We start from the raw sequence: 15,390 nt of genomic DNA, 5'->3' as shown, positions 1-15,390 counted from the left end.
TTTCACTGTTGCCATCACCCCTCGAATGTTTGTTGATATGGTCTCTACTCACCGCACCATCACCTTCAAGGCCTGTGCTACCCAGATGTTTTTTTCCTTCATGTTTTGCTATACCCATTACTTCCTGCTCATGGTCATGGGCTATAACCTCTATGTGGCCATCTGTCACCCCCTGAGCTACAATGTGCTCATGAGTCCCCATGGCTATGCCCGTCCTGTGGCCTGGTCCTGGGCTGGTGGCTCTTTCATAGGGATGATGGTGACATCAGTAGTTTTTCATCTCACCTTCTGTGGGTCTAATGTGATCCATTATTTCTTCTGCCATTTATTCCCTCTCTTGAAGTTGGTCTGTGGGAGTGAGACATTGCCTGTCATTTTGTTTGTAATCCTGGTTTGTGTTACACCTCTGATGGGATGTTTATTCCTCATCATCCTCTCCTATGTCTTCATTGATGCTGTTATCTTGAGGATTCCCTCTGCTGAGGGTCCGCACAAGACCTTTTCCACATGTGTATCCCATCTCACTGTGGTGGTGGTGCACTATGATTTTGCCTCCATCATCTATCTCAAGTCCAAGGGCCCCCATTCTATTTACAGTGACACCATGATGGCCACCACCTATACAGTCTTTATCCCCCTTCCCCAGTCCTATCATTTTTAGCTTCAGGAATAAGTAACTAATAAATGCCATAAAAATTCTTGACTGCCACTGTGGTGGTGAAGAAAACATGATAGGACTATATATCTTCAAAAGACTTTTGTTAAGAAGCAGATCCATGAAATAACCATACTCTATAGGTTGCTCTGCATGGTATCTAAATGATTTTCTGCTATTTACTTCTCTTGTATAGACTCAGGTGATTATGATCTTTTGTTTATGTCCTACTGTGACCAACTCCATCCCACTATCTATACTTTAAAATTTGTTATATGTATATGAACAGGTGGACAACATCCCTTGGATGTATCTGGGCTTATGCACATGGTTATTCTTTAACGGACAAGTAGGGGGATACTTTATCCCATACTTGCCAATGTAAGAATGAACAAAAATAACATAAAGATAACAATAAATGCAACCCAGCTTTGGGCCTGTTCTATGTGTATGTACTGTGTCCATTATTTAAAATCATATTTTTTTAAATGAATATATGCATACAATGGAAAATAAATTCTTTTATCCAAGTTTGTTATATAGTTTCTCACTGTTGTTGGCAGTGGTAACCCTAGGAAAGACTTGTTTCTACCTTGAACAGAGTTAGTAATGAATGTCAAATGTAAAGTGAGAGAGTGAGATTAAGAGAGTTATGAAGAAAGAGAGTAGAATCATCATTAGTGGGAAGGAAGAATGTCAAATATCTATGGTTAATTGGATAAAATGATATGAGATAAAATAAGAAGAAAAAAGATACAGAAGTTGGTAATAGGACAATTTGTATATAACAAAGGAGAAAAAAAGGGAAAATGAGGGAGAAGGGAGGGTAGATAACAGGGAAGAATGTAGAGAGAGAGAGATAGAGAGAGAGAGAGAGAGAGAGAGAGAGAGAGAGAGAGAGAGAGAGAGAGAGAGAGAGAATATGCTGCAAAGTTTCAATGCTTAGGTAAGACATATTAACATTAACAAGATGTTACTGACAACTTATGGGAATCCCTTGCTTTTTCTCCCCCATAAGACTTTCATTCAAACATCAGTCTCTTATTACTATATTTAAATTATATCTATTGAGGATGTTTGAAGGGAAAAGCACTATCTCAAGATGCACAATGAGTGTTCAGATGCTTCCTTTGAGGGTACCACTATTATGCAGGTGAAAAATATTGATTAAGGCACCACAACTTGTGAATGAAGGGGTTTGATGTAACTTTCGGTCTATGTGATTCCCATGCTAGTGTTTCCAAATATTCTATGACTGAGAATCATGAAGGAAGCCTTCTGTGTGATGGAAATTTTGTAATTCAGAGGTGAACCGGTATAATTGAGTTGGTGGCAGAAGATAGAATGGTAAATACAATAATGGCGATCACATATCAAATTCCTGCAGCTATTCTCACTGGTGTAAGATGGTATCTCATAGTAGTTTTTTTAAATTTTTTTTTATTTTTATATTCCCAAACAATTGCAACCCTTTTTTTGACCCCAATCCCTCCCCCGCCGCCCCTCCCCTCATAAAGTGTCTCTGGTTCTAGTTGTTTGTTGATTATGATTTTCACTTTCTTATAGATATTCATTTTCCTGGTCCCTTATTTAGTTTTCTAGATTCCTGCTATGAGTGAGACCATCCGGTATTTTTCTTTTTCTTTCTGGCTTATTTCACTGTGCATGATCCCTTCCAGCGCCATCCATGTTGCTGAAAATTGCATGTGTTTATCTTTTATGAATGCTGAGTAATATTCCATGGTGTATATGTACCACATCTTCTTGATCCAGTCATCTATTTTTGGGCATTTGGGTTGATTCCAAAGCTTAGCTATTGTAAACAGTGCTGCTATAAACATAGGGGTGCAGGTGCTCTTTGGAGTTGATGTTTCTGTGTCCTTGGGGTAAATACCTAGGAGTGGAATTGCTGGATCATATGGAAGCCCTATCTTTAGTAGGTCCAGAATCTCCACACAGCTCTCCACAGTGGTTGGACCAGTTTGCACTCCACCAGTGCAGGAGAGTTCCTTTTTCTCCAAAACCTCGCCAACATTTGTTGTTGCTAGTTTTTTTTAATATGTGCCATTCTCACTGGTATTAGATGGTATCTCATGGTAGTTTTGATTTGCATTTCCCTGATTACGAGTGATGGTGAGCATTTTTCTATATGCCTGTTGGCCATTTGCATTTCCTCTTCAGAGAAGTTTCTTTTTAGCTCTTCTACCCATTTTTTGACTGGATTATTTTCATTGTTGTTGTTGAGTCTCATCAGCTCTTTGCAGATTTTTGTGATCAGTCCTTTATCATTAGTGTTGGGTGCAAAAATGTTCTCCCAGTTGGTGGGGTTCTTTTGTTTTATGTTATTGTCTCTTTTGCTGTGCAGAAGCTCTTTAATTTGATGTAGTCCCAGCTGTTATCTTTGCCTTCATTATCACTGCTTTGGGTGATTGTCTGTAAAGATGTCTTTGATGTGCATATCACATAGTGTTTTGCCTATATTTCCTTCTATGTATTTTATGGTTTCAGATTTTATGTCTAGTTCTTTAATCCATTTTGAGTTGATTTTTGTGTATGGTGTGAGGTAGTAGTCAAGCTTCATTCTTTTGCATGTAGCGACCCAGTTTTCCCAGCACCATTTATTGAACAAACTTTCTTTGCTCCAATGCATATTCTTTGCTCCTTTGTCAAATATTAGTTGACATAAATCTGTGGTTTATTTCTGGATTTTCTATTCGATTCCATTGGTCTGTGTGTCTGTTCTTGTTCCAATACCATGCACTTTTGATGATTATGGCTTTGTAGTATAGTTTGAAATCTGGGCGTGTGATGCCTCCATTCCCTTTTTTTTTTTTTTTCAGGAGAGCTTTGGCTATTTGGGGTTTTTTGGTGATTCCATATGAATTTCATCAATAATTGTTCTATTTCTTTGAAGAATAACATTGAAATTTTTATTGGAATAGCATTGAATCGGTATATTGCTTTTGGTAGGATGGCCATTTTAATAATGTTTATTCTTCCAATCCATGAGCAGGGGATGTCTTTCAATTTTTTGTATCTTCTTCTATTTCTTTTAACAGTGTTTTATAGTTTTCTTTGTAAAGGTCCTTTACCTCTTTTGTTAGATTTATTCCCAAGTATTTGATTTTTTTTTTGTTTCGATAATAAAGGGGATGGTTTTTTCATTTCTTCTTCTTCAGATTTATTGTTAGTGTATAGGAAGACTTCTGACTTTTGCATCTTGATTTTGTATCCTGCCACTTCGCTGAACTGATTGATGAGTTTAATTAGTTTTTCTATGGAGTTTTTGGGGTTCCCTTTGTAGATTATCATATCATCTACAAATAGTGATAGTTTGACTTCTTCTTTTCCTATTTGGATTCCTTGGATGTCTTTCTCTTGTCTTATTGCTTCTGGCTAGGACTTCCTACTATATTGAAAAGCAGTGGTGAGAGTGGACATCCTTGTCTTGTTCCAGATCTTAATGAAATGCTTTCAGCTTTTCACCACTGAGAATGATACTGGCTGTTAGCTTGTCGTATATGGCCTTTATGATGTTGAGGTATGTTCCTTGTATCCCCAGAATTTCAAGGGCTTTTATCATGAATGGGTGTTGCACTTTGTCGAAAGCTTTCTCAGCATCTATTGATGTTATCATTTGGTTTTTATATTTCTTTTTGTTGATGTGTTGGATAATGTTGATTGATTTTCAGATGTTGAACCATACTTGTGTCCCTGGCATGAATCCTACTTGGTCGTGGTGAATTATCTTATGGATACATTGTTGGATTCTGATAGCTAAAATTTTATTGAGGATTTTTGCATCAGTGTTCATTAGGGAGATTGGCCTATAGTTTTCTTTTTTTGTGTTGTCCTTGTTCGTGTTTGGTATTAGTGTAATGTTGGCTTCATAGAGTGTTTGGTATTATCCCTTCCTTCTCAATTTTTTTGAAGAGTTTGTGAAGGATAGGCACCAATGTGTCTCTGAATTTTTGGTAGAATTCATTTGTAAATCCATCAGGTCCTGGGCTTTTGTTTTTGGGGAGGTTTTTGATTACCATTTCAATTTTGCTAGTTGTAATTGGTCTGTTTAGGTGTTCTATTTCTTCTTTATCAAGCTTTGGGTGATTGTAGAGTTGTAGGAATTTGTCCATCTCCTCTACATTGTTGAACTTGTTTCATATAACTGTTCATAGTAGTTATTAATTATTCTTTTGATTTCTGCTGTGTCCGTTGTGATTTCTCCTCTTTCATTTATTATCCTGTTTATTTGTGCTTTCTCCCTTTTTTCCCTTGTGAGTCTGGCTAGGGGTTTATCTGTTTTATTTATTTTTTCAAAGAACCAGCTCTTGGTTTCATTGATCTTTTGGGTTGTTTTTTTAGTTTCAATTTCATCTATTTCTGCTTTGGTTTTTATTATTTCTTTTCTTCTACTGGTTTTGGGTTTTTTTTTGTTGTTCTTTTTCTAGATCTTTGAGCTTCGAGATTCGGTTTTTTCTTTGAGTTCTTTCTTGTTTCTTGATGTGAGCCTCTATTGCTATGTATTTTCCTCTTATTACTGCTTTTGCTGCATCCCATACATTTGCAAATTGGTGTCCTCCTTGTCATTCAATTCAAAGAATTTTTTAATTTCTTCTTTGATATCCTCGTTAGTCCAGTGGACTTCGAGTAGTGTGGGTTTCAATCTCCATGAGGTAGGAGTGTACCTTGCCTTCTTTTTATGGTTTATTTCTAGTTTGATGCCTTCATGGTCAGAAAAGATGGTTGGTATGATTTCAATCTTGGTGTATCTGTTGACGTTTGTCTTGTGCCCCAGTATGTGATTGATCCTGGAGAATTATCCGTGTGCGCTTGAGAAAAATGTATACTCAGATTTTTTTGGGTTTAGTGTTCTATAGATGTCTGTTAAGCCCAAGCACTCTAGATCTTTATTTAGAGCTTTAGTGTGTTTACTTATTTTTTGTCTTGTTGATCTATCCATTGTTGATAGTGGTGTGTTGAAGTCTCCCACTACGTACGTGTTTTCTCTGATGTCTGTTTTCAGAAATGCCAATGGTTGTCTGATATATTTTGGTGCTCCTTCGTTTGGTGAATATATTTTAATGAGTGTTATTTCTTCTTGAAGTATTGTCCCCTTGATCATAATGTAATGACCACTGGGGTCTCTTTTTATCTTTTTGAGTTTGAAATCTGTTTTATCTGATATGAGTATAGCTGTTACTGCCTTCTTTTTTGGTCTATTTGCTTGTAGAATTGTTTTAAATCCTTTAACTTTGAGTCTATTTTTATCTTTTGCTGCTAAATGTGTTTCCTGGAGACAGCAAAAGGTTGGGTTTTGTTTCTTAATCCAGCCTGGGACTCTGTGTCTTTTTATTGAAGAGTTTAGTCCATTTACATTTAGAGTTAGTATTGATATGTTAGCATCTTTATTTGCCATTGTGTTTGTCTTTCCTTTGATTTTATTTATTTATTCTTTTAATAACTTTTTTTTTGGCCTTCTTTTGTTGTTATTCGTCCCTCTGAGGTTCTGGCTTTAGGGCTCCTTGTAGTATTTTTTGGAGTGGTGGTTTAGTCGTAATGAAATTCCAGAGTTTCTGTTGTCTGGGAGGTCCTTATTCTTTCTTCATAGAGGAAAGAGAGCTTTGCGGTATAGAGTATTCTTGGTTGGCATCTGTTTTCTTGGAGTCTGTTGACTATGTCCCTCCACTCTCTCCTTGCCCGTAGTGTTTCTTTGGAGAAGTCTGATGTCAGTCTGATTGGTTTCCCTTTGAATGTTATCTGTTTCTTCCCTCTTGTCAGTTTCATTATTTTTTCCTTGTCCTGGATTCTTGGGAGCTTTACTATTATGTGTCTTGCTGTATTTTTCCTTTCGTCATGGAAGTTTGGTGTTCTTGCTTCTTGTATATCAATTTTCAGCTCCTTCTTCGCGTTTGGGAAGTTCTCTTCAATTATATCTTTGAATATTTTCTCTTTTCCTACATCTCTCTCTTCCCCTTCTGGGATTCCTATAACTCTTATATTTCCTTTCCTCATGGAGTCAGATAGTTCCCAAAGTCTTTCTTTGGTCTTTTTCCTTCGTACTTCTCCTTCCTTTTCTGTTTTAGTTCTTTTTATTTCTATGTCTTTAAGAGTACTTATTCGTTCTTCCATTTCATCTATTCTGCTTTCATTGCTTTTCCCAGAGTTCTTTAGCGCCTCCATTAATTCTTTGATCTCCTGTATTTCTTTTACTTCCCTCTTTAGAGACTCAATTTCATTCTTCTTTTCATTAATTATTTTTCCCTTATCATTGTTTTCCTTTATGACTTCTGTCAGTTTTTTAATCACGCAATTTTAAATTCTCTATCTGGAGGACTAGAAGTTCTTCCAGTTACTGTCGTTGCAATCTGGTAGATGGTTTTCTTTTTGCGGAGTGCTTTTTTGCTGAGGAGTTGCTGGGTTGCATATGGTTTTTCTACTCCCTACTGCCTATTTTCTAATTTGCCGTATTCCTTGTGACACTGTGTTGCTGGTACTGGCCAGCATCTTGGGCGACCTTCCCAGCTCACCTCTGGCTCCTCTGGGGAACTTCTGCTGGTTTTACACAGTCTCCACCAAAGAAAGGTCCCTGCTGCAAAATGCCTGTGCCGGGGACGCGCTCCCCTGCACACCCGGTCTGCCCCAGTGGTGGGTATCGCTCCCCTCTGGGCTGGGACTGCAGGCTAGAAGGCGCCTCGCATGGGCAAGCCTCCCAGCTTACCTCGGGCTCCTCAGGGAGCCTTCTGCTTCTTTCACACAGTCTCCACCAAAGAAAGGTCCCTGCTGCAAAATGGCGATGCGGGAACGTGCTCCCTTGCACGCCCAGTCTGCCCCAGCGGTGGGTGTCACTCCTCTCTGGGCTGGATCTGCAGGCTAGAAGGTGCCAGGCATGGGCAAGCCTCCCAGCTTACCTCTGGCTCCTCGGGGAGCCTTCTGCTTCTTTCACAGTCTCCACCAAAGAAAGGTCCCTGCTGCAAAATCTCATTGTAGTTTTGATTTGCATTTCCCTGATTTCAAGTGATGTTGAACATTTTTTCATATGCCTGTTGGCCATTTGCATTTCCTCTTCAGAGAAGTTTCTTTTTAGCTCTTCTGCCCATTTTTTGACTGGATTATTTTCTTTGTTTTTGTTGAGTCTCATCAGCTCTTTGTAGATGTTTGTGATGAGTCCTTTATCATTACTGTTGGGTGCAAAAATTTTCTCCCAGTTGGTGGGGTTTCTCTTTGTTTTTGTTATTGTCTCTTTTGTTGTTTAGAAGCTCTTTAATTTGATGTAGTCCCAGCTGTTTGAATGGCACATATTAAAAAAAAAAAACTAGCAAAAACAAATGTTGGCAAGGTTGTGGAGAAAAAGGAACACTCCTGCATTGCTGGTGGGAGTGCAAACTGGTCCAACCACTATGGGGAGCTGTGTGGAGATTTCTTGACCTACTAAACATAGAGCTTCCATATGATCCAGCATTTCCACTCCTAGGTATTTACTCAAATGACACAGAAACGGTAATTCCAAAGGGCACCTGCATGCCTATGTTTATAGCAGCACTATTTACAATAGCTAAGCTATGGAAGCAGCCCAAATGCCCAAAAATAGATGACTGGATCAAGAAGAGGGTGGTACATATACACAATGGAATATTACTCAGCAATCAAAAAAGATAAACACATGCAGTTTGCAGCAACATAGATGGAGCTTAAAGGGATCATGCTCAGTGAAATAAGTCAGAAAGAAAAAGAAAAATACCGGATGGTCTGACTCATAGCAGGAATTTAGAAAACCTAAATAAGGGACCAGGAAAAAGACTAATCAATGCAAAGTAATAATCAAAATTAACAAGCAACTATAAACCAGAGACACACTATGGTGAGGGGGGATTACGGAGGGGCAGGGAGAGGAAGAACTAGAGTCAAAATAAGAGGGGTGGGGTGCAATTGTATGGGGAATGTAACCAAAATGAAAATGGATACATTGTACAAAGATGAAAAAAGATGTAAGAATTATATAAAATAAAATATTAAAAAACACCAAATTCCTGCAGCTTGTCAACTATTGTGATGAATATTTCATGTGCATTAGTTCCTATAAATCACAAGGTAAGTTATCATCAACCCACATTCAAATATTATGCACATCTTTGTTGTCCATATTTTTGAAGTGAGGAAAATGCAAATCTGACAGATTAAGCTATGTGTCTAAGACCATACACCTGTGAAGAAGCAAGGCAGGAATTATGATTAGGAATGCAGGATTGGTGGTTAGGTGATGCAGGGAGAAGTTTGATTTGATCATGAGAAGGAGATTGTAATTTGAAGGCATGGACAGATTTCAAGAAAAGAGTGCAGCCTTGAGTACATACTACTTTCATATTGATGGAAACACTCTCCTGGAGGTATCTTTGAGACATTCTTTATCTGGCAATTGTCTACAGCCTCTTTGGGGGTTGATTTTATTATTTGTGGCAGGCTGAACAATGCCTTCATATGATATCCTCATCCAGACCTGTGAACATGGTCCCTTACCTGCAAAAGGGACTTTTCTGATGAAAGCCAGGGAAGGATCTTGTGACAGAGGGATTAGCCTGGACTATTCAGGTGAAACCATTGTGATAACCAATGTATTTATACAAGGGAGGCAGGAGGACTGAGAGACTGAGTGAAGTAGGAGCTGTAGAAATGGAACAAATTGGAATGATTTAAGGGAGAGGCTATGAGCTCATGAATGCAGGTTGTTTCTAGAAACCAGAAAAGCAAAGAAACAGATTTTCCAAAAGATCCTTTGGGAGAAACCAACCTTTCTGACATTTTAACGCAGGCCTCTTGAGACTAATTTCAGATTCTGATTTCTAGTTATAAAAGAAAATAAGTTTCCATTGCATTAAGCCACTAAGTTTATAAGTTTTGTTATAGCAGCCAAGGAAACAAAATGTTCCTTTACATGTGAAATTAATCCTGTTAAATACGATGTTTAATTCCTTAACAAAATCATTTCAAATCATACTCTTAGGCCATTATCTTTTTATAAAATATATTTTTATTGAACATTTTACACCGTTGTTCATTTTTTTCACAGTAGGGTTTGAAAGTGTGTCATTTTCTAATTCTTTGTTTCGTTTCTCTAAATTCCACCTGTAAGTGACATCGTACAGTATTTATCTTTCTCTGTCTGGCTCACTTCATTTAGAATAATCCCTTCCAATTGCATCTATGTTTCTGTAAATGGCATGAGTTTATCTTTTTTGATGGCTGGGTAGTATTCCATTATGTCTGTATACCACATCTTCTTGATCACTCATCTGTCCTGGGGCATTTAGGTTGTATCCATATCTTGGCTATTGTCAATAGTGCTGCAATTAACATAGAAGCTGTCCGTTCAAAGTAGATTTTTGTGTTCTTTGGGTACCTAAGAGTGCAATTGTTAGCTCATATGGTGGATCTACTTTTAGTGTTTTGAGGAATCTCCACACAGCTTCCTATAGGGGCTGGAGCACTCTAAATCCCCAAAGGTGTGAGAGTGTTCCTTTTTTCACAATATCCTTACCAGCACTTGCTGTATCTGGTTTTAATAATATGGGCCATTGTCACATGTGTGAGGTGGTATCTCATCGTGGTTTTGATTGCATTTTCCTGATGATAAGTGATGATGAAGATTTTTCATATACATATTGGCCACTGGTGTGTCTCCTTTGGAGAAGTGCCCATTTATCTTTTCTGCCCATTTCTTGATTGGGTTGTTTGTCTTTTTGTTGTTGAGTTGTTTGAGCTCTTTGTAGATCTTCTATGTTGGTCCATTGACAGATGTATGGTGTGAAAATATTTTCTTCTATTCAGTAGGTTGCCTCTTTATTATGGTGACTGTCTCTTTTTTTGTACAGAAGCTTTTTAGTTTGATGTAGTATTACTTGTTTTAATCTGTTTTTGTTTTCATGCTGGTGGAGATTAATCTCAAAGATATTTCTGAAATTTATGTCATAGAGTGTTTTTCTTATGTTTTCCTCTATGTTTTCAGGTTGTACATCCAATTTTTGTCCATTTTTATTTTTACATATGGTGTGAGGCAGTTATCTAGTCTTATTCCTTTACACAAGGAAATCTGATTTTCCCAACACCATTTATTGAAGAGGCTTTCCTTGTCCCAAGTATATATTTCACTCCATAGTCATAGGTCTGCTATCCAAAATGTGTGGTCTTATTTCTGGGTGGTTAATACTATGCCATTGAACTGTGTGTCTGTTTTTGTTCCATTACCATGCTGTTTTATTTACATTATGGCCTTATATTATAGTTTAAAGTCTAGGAGAGTGTAAATACAATTTCTCCCTTTTTGTTAGGAGAGTTTTGGTCCCCACTGTGCTATACTTTATTATTTCCAAGCCAGGACCAGAGCCTAGAGGGATGATTAAAGGGCCCTGAGCCCAGAAAAGGGGGGTTGACTTAAGGACACCTTCCTTCCCTGTTCTAATTAGAGCCTCCAAGTGTTTGGATGCTAATTGATGGAAGCAAAATTCAGCTTGAGAGATGTAATTTTCTGATGATCCTTTTTTTCTACATCAATATTCACCTTAACTGCCTTGCTTGTTGATGTAAGTCCAGTCTCTTCCCCAAGGATGTTTTCCTTTTCCTCCACCATAACACCCCACTCCCTAGTTGTCTCTGTCCAAAAGCCAGAAGGATCAAATCTGAAAGATAAGCCCTCTGCTTATGTATACTCTTAGGATTCAGTATAGACCATAGTGAAGTGAGATCCATGTTTCATCTTTGATTTTATTCTCCAGTCCTTCCAAACTTTCCAGCCCCTCCAGATCCATAACTGTTCTTGCAGTAAGCCATGCACGCGCTTGCACAAGCAAGCAGGGGCTGTTGCTTTCCACATGGAACACCCTTCCCTAACTCCTCTACATCCTCAGTTGTGACCCTTCCTCAGGAAAACCTTCCAATTACCCCATACTGGTCACCACCCCTATTATAAACTCTCATGACCCTTCCATTGTTCTGCATAGCTGTAATCACAATTTATCATATACATTAATTAACTTGGTTATTTGTTTAGGGTCCATGTCTTTGCCCTCTACTACATCATTTTTTGTCCATGAGATTAGGAATCACATTCAGTTCAACACTGTGTTCCTGATGGCAACTCAAAATGTGCTTGGCACAGGGTACTTGCTCAGTAGTTTTTAAATGAATACTGAGGGAATGGCATTCTTGGCACTGTGAAATTTGGGACTGTACGATGAGTCTGTTTGTGTCTTATATGATGTCGGCATCAGCCCTCACCTCTACCACTAGAAATTGTAGCATGTTTTCCCCTTCTTCAGTTGTAACAACCATATATAAAGAAAGAAGGAAAAGCATTACTTTGAGAGATCTAGAAGGTGTATGGGACAAAATTTGACCACTGGATGCTAATTGCTAAAGGCAAAGTTCAGTTCAGACAAATCTTTTGTTTTCTAAGGTCCAGTCAGATGATGAAAATTAAACCTCAGCAGACCCAATAGAACGTGGAAGATACTAATTGAAAAAATCAAAGTAGATAAAGTTTTTTACTGTAAAAACTACAGTCAGTGAGTTTTGGCTGTCTTTGTTATTTTTTTTCTCTATGCTCTCTCTTTAAAAATTAACACTTTATATCTTGCTTGCCACAGAAGTGAATGCTAATTTTCAAAAATACAACCTGATCTTGGTTTTGAAAAATTCTGTGTGAATTGCCACTACTTTTAATGAATAGACAGAAACTAAAATGTTGAGGACTATTTTCAGTGCCTATAGTTCCATTAAAAAGAAAAATTGAAAACATCTAAAAATTAGCTCAATAAATCACTCTGTCCTTATTGTTTGAAAGAAAAAGTTAAAGATGATCAACCATATTTCATTTAAAATACATCTTTATCTCCTTGAACTTGTGGAGTCTACCTTTTTTGAGCCACAGAAGTCTTACTTATCCAATGTTTCTTGCATTTGAGTTCTTTTGTGAGTTGCGTTTTATTTGGCATAGTTACTGCAACCACATGGGGGAATGTACCTTAGAACTTCAGTTTACAGGTGAGAAAAACTATCACTGAGACATCATATTAACTGACTTGCAACAAAAAGCTAGCAGGAAGATTTAATCATCCATATTTCATGAAAACAAAACTCAGACTCAAGGGAAAATTGAGTAGATGAGAGACACTTAGCTTATTTGTGGGAAAAGGGAAAAGTTGAACCAAGTCTATTATATTTTAAAGGTAATACCCCCAAATCATGGTGAAATTGCAGTTATTATGTTCTTGGACCAATATGGACAATATGTTAATACAATATCCACATTCCTAGTTATTTAAGACAAATATCACCTCATCTGAGTACCAGCAATGCCACCATTTACTCATTATTTTTCTTTTCATTGTTCTTTTTTAAATCTAGCAAGCTTTCATTGTAGTGAATAGACCACTGTCATACTTGAAAACAAGAAATACTTGACATAGGTAAGTGGGCACCAGGAACATATTTTCCATTTTCCCACCTGACCCCACCTGAAAAGGAAGACAAGAATAAAAAGAGCATATCATGAAAATAAAAGAGTGTTGTTTATGCTTAGGCTAGCTACTTTTGTATCCTCATTTTCAAGGGAATTTATGTCAAAAGTGTTAAAGACATTGTGGCAACTAACCAAGTATTCTCAGGTTTTAATCAGGAGGGTGGAACCATTGAAATGGGACTGAGTTATTACTATTGTGAATATGGACCAAGAATAACCATGCTGAGTTCCAATTTTGTGAAGTAGTAGTTTATTTGAAAACCAGTTTGGTCTATAGTCATTGAAGAGGCTTAACAAAATGGGTCCCACTGAGAAGTTTTCTGAGGGCACTCTTCAGATCTCGGTTCCGCAGGCTGTAGATGAAGGGGTTCAGCATGGGGGTGACCATGGTGTACATCACTGTAGCTGCCATGTCCCTCTGGGTGGTGTGAGTGGATGTGGGGCTGAAGTAGACCCCAATGATAGTGCCATAGAAGAGACAGACAACAGAAAGGTGAGAACCACAGGTGGAGAATGCTTTCCACTTTCCACGGGCTGAGGGCACCTTCCACACAGCCATAGCAATAGGGGTATAAGATGCAATGATACATACAAAGGGGATCAGGACCACTGGGCCCCCAAGGACCAACACCATTATCTCATTGATATGGGTGTCAGAGCAGGAGAGCTTGATTAAGGCATTGAGGTCACAGAAGAAGTGTGGGATCCTATTGGTGCAGAAGGACAGGCGTGTCATTAGAATAGTGTGGACCATGGCAATGAGGTTCACTGAGATCCAGGGTACCATCACCAGCAAGGCACACCGGAAGATGCTCATGATTGTCATGTAGTGTAGTGGGTAGCAGATGGCCAAGTAACGGTCATAAGCCATGGCTGAGAGAATAATGCAGTCAGTGCCTGAAAAGACGATGAAGTAATACATTTGGGCCAGGCAGGCTGAGTAGGAGATGGTGTTGGTCCCACAAAGGTGGTTTACCAGCATCTTGGGGATGGTGGTGGAGATAAAGCAGATGTCAAGCAGAGACAAGTTGCTGAGGAAGAAGTACATGGGGCTGTGGAGATGAGGGTCTGAAACAATGGCCAGGATGGTGAGGAGGTTCCCCAGAGACCCAATAAGATATAGGCTAAAGGACAGTGCAAATAGCACCTGCCGTTGCTGGGGTTGTTCAGTAAGGCCAAGGAGGATGAACTCGGAGACTTGGGTGTGATTGTCCATGCCAGGGAGCTCTAAAGCCAGAAAGAAGGACATCAGTGGTTGGTGGACTCAGAGGGAAGGGTAAGTTCACCTCATTGATGCACTGCTGACCCATCTTTCAAGATGTATCTCAAGTAATCTCTCATGCCCTCTGTTTTTATCTGTTATTGGGATCAATAATTTCAGAATCTTAAGTTTATTATACATATTAAGTGAAAAATATACATAAATACCTCAAATCTGTTGCAATATAGAGAAATATTGTGGGAACCCTTGGTGATGCTAGTGAAATAGTTACACACTTTGATTTCAAGGAAATAAAGATCCTCAATTAGTGGAATAGAACTGAGTGCCCTGAAATAAATCCACACATATATAAAAAAAAATAAACAATAATAATTTATAAAAAAGTAGCCAAGACCATACAATGTGAAGTCTCTTCAAAAATGGTTGTAGAGACAACTGGAGAGTCACATGCTAAAGAATAAAACAAGATCCCCATCTTAAACATACACAAACATTAAGTGAAAATGGATTAAAGCCTTGAATATAAGACCAGAAACCATAAAATTCTCAGAAGATAGGTTATCAGCTGTTTGACATTGGCCATAGTCATGTCCTTGTGATGCTGTCTTCATGGGAGGGAAAACAAAAACAAAAGGAAACACATGGGAAAACATCAAACTAGAACATGTCTGCACATCAAAAGAAACCATCATCAAAACAAAGGGCATTTTTCTGGTCCCTTATTTAGGTCTTCTAAATTCCTGCTATGAGTGAGACCACCTGGTATTTTTCTTTTTTTTTGGCTCATTTCACTGAGCATGATCCCTTCCAGCGCCATCCATGTTGCTGCAAATTGTATGAGTTTATCTTTTTTGATTGCTGAGTAATATTTCAAAATGACAAATTATATAAAGTAAAAATCAAAATCAACATGCAACTATAAACCAGAGACACACTATGGAGGGGTAGAAAAGGAGGGATTAGGGTCAAAATAGGGGGGTGGGAATTGTATGGGGAATATAA

At 38.2% G+C, this 15,390-nt stretch overlaps 2 protein-coding genes across 2 annotated transcripts; one reads left to right on the top strand and one right to left on the bottom strand.

Annotated features, from left to right (window-relative positions):
- Positions 1 to 4: 4 nt before the first annotated feature.
- On the top strand, positions 5 to 6,812 carry LOC119242177 (olfactory receptor 10H3-like; the record flags this gene model as incomplete). Its single annotated transcript, XM_037507942.1, is given in 3 exon segments — positions 5 to 628; positions 630 to 673; positions 6,764 to 6,812. Coding segments are annotated over 3 exon segments (717 nt in total), but the record flags the coding sequence as incomplete, so codon positions are not given.
- Positions 6,813 to 8,069: 1,257 nt separating this feature from the next.
- Positions 8,070 to 14,382, bottom strand: LOC119240015 (olfactory receptor 1361-like; the record flags this gene model as incomplete). The annotated part of the gene is made up of 2 exons (XM_037504387.1): positions 13,476 to 14,382; positions 8,070 to 8,080 (listed from the first exon to the last, which is right to left on the bottom strand). Coding segments are annotated over exons 1-2 (918 nt in total), but the record flags the coding sequence as incomplete, so codon positions are not given.
- Between the last annotated feature and the right edge of the window lie 1,008 nt (positions 14,383 to 15,390).

Source organism: Talpa occidentalis, unplaced genomic scaffold (assembly GCF_014898055.3).
Source record: "Talpa occidentalis isolate TD23 unplaced genomic scaffold, MPIMG_talOcc4v2.1 talOcc4.12, whole genome shotgun sequence".
In the NCBI taxonomy this organism is placed as follows: domain Eukaryota; kingdom Metazoa; phylum Chordata; class Mammalia; order Eulipotyphla; family Talpidae; genus Talpa; species Talpa occidentalis.
This window is presented reverse-complemented; position numbering and strand designations above follow the sequence as displayed.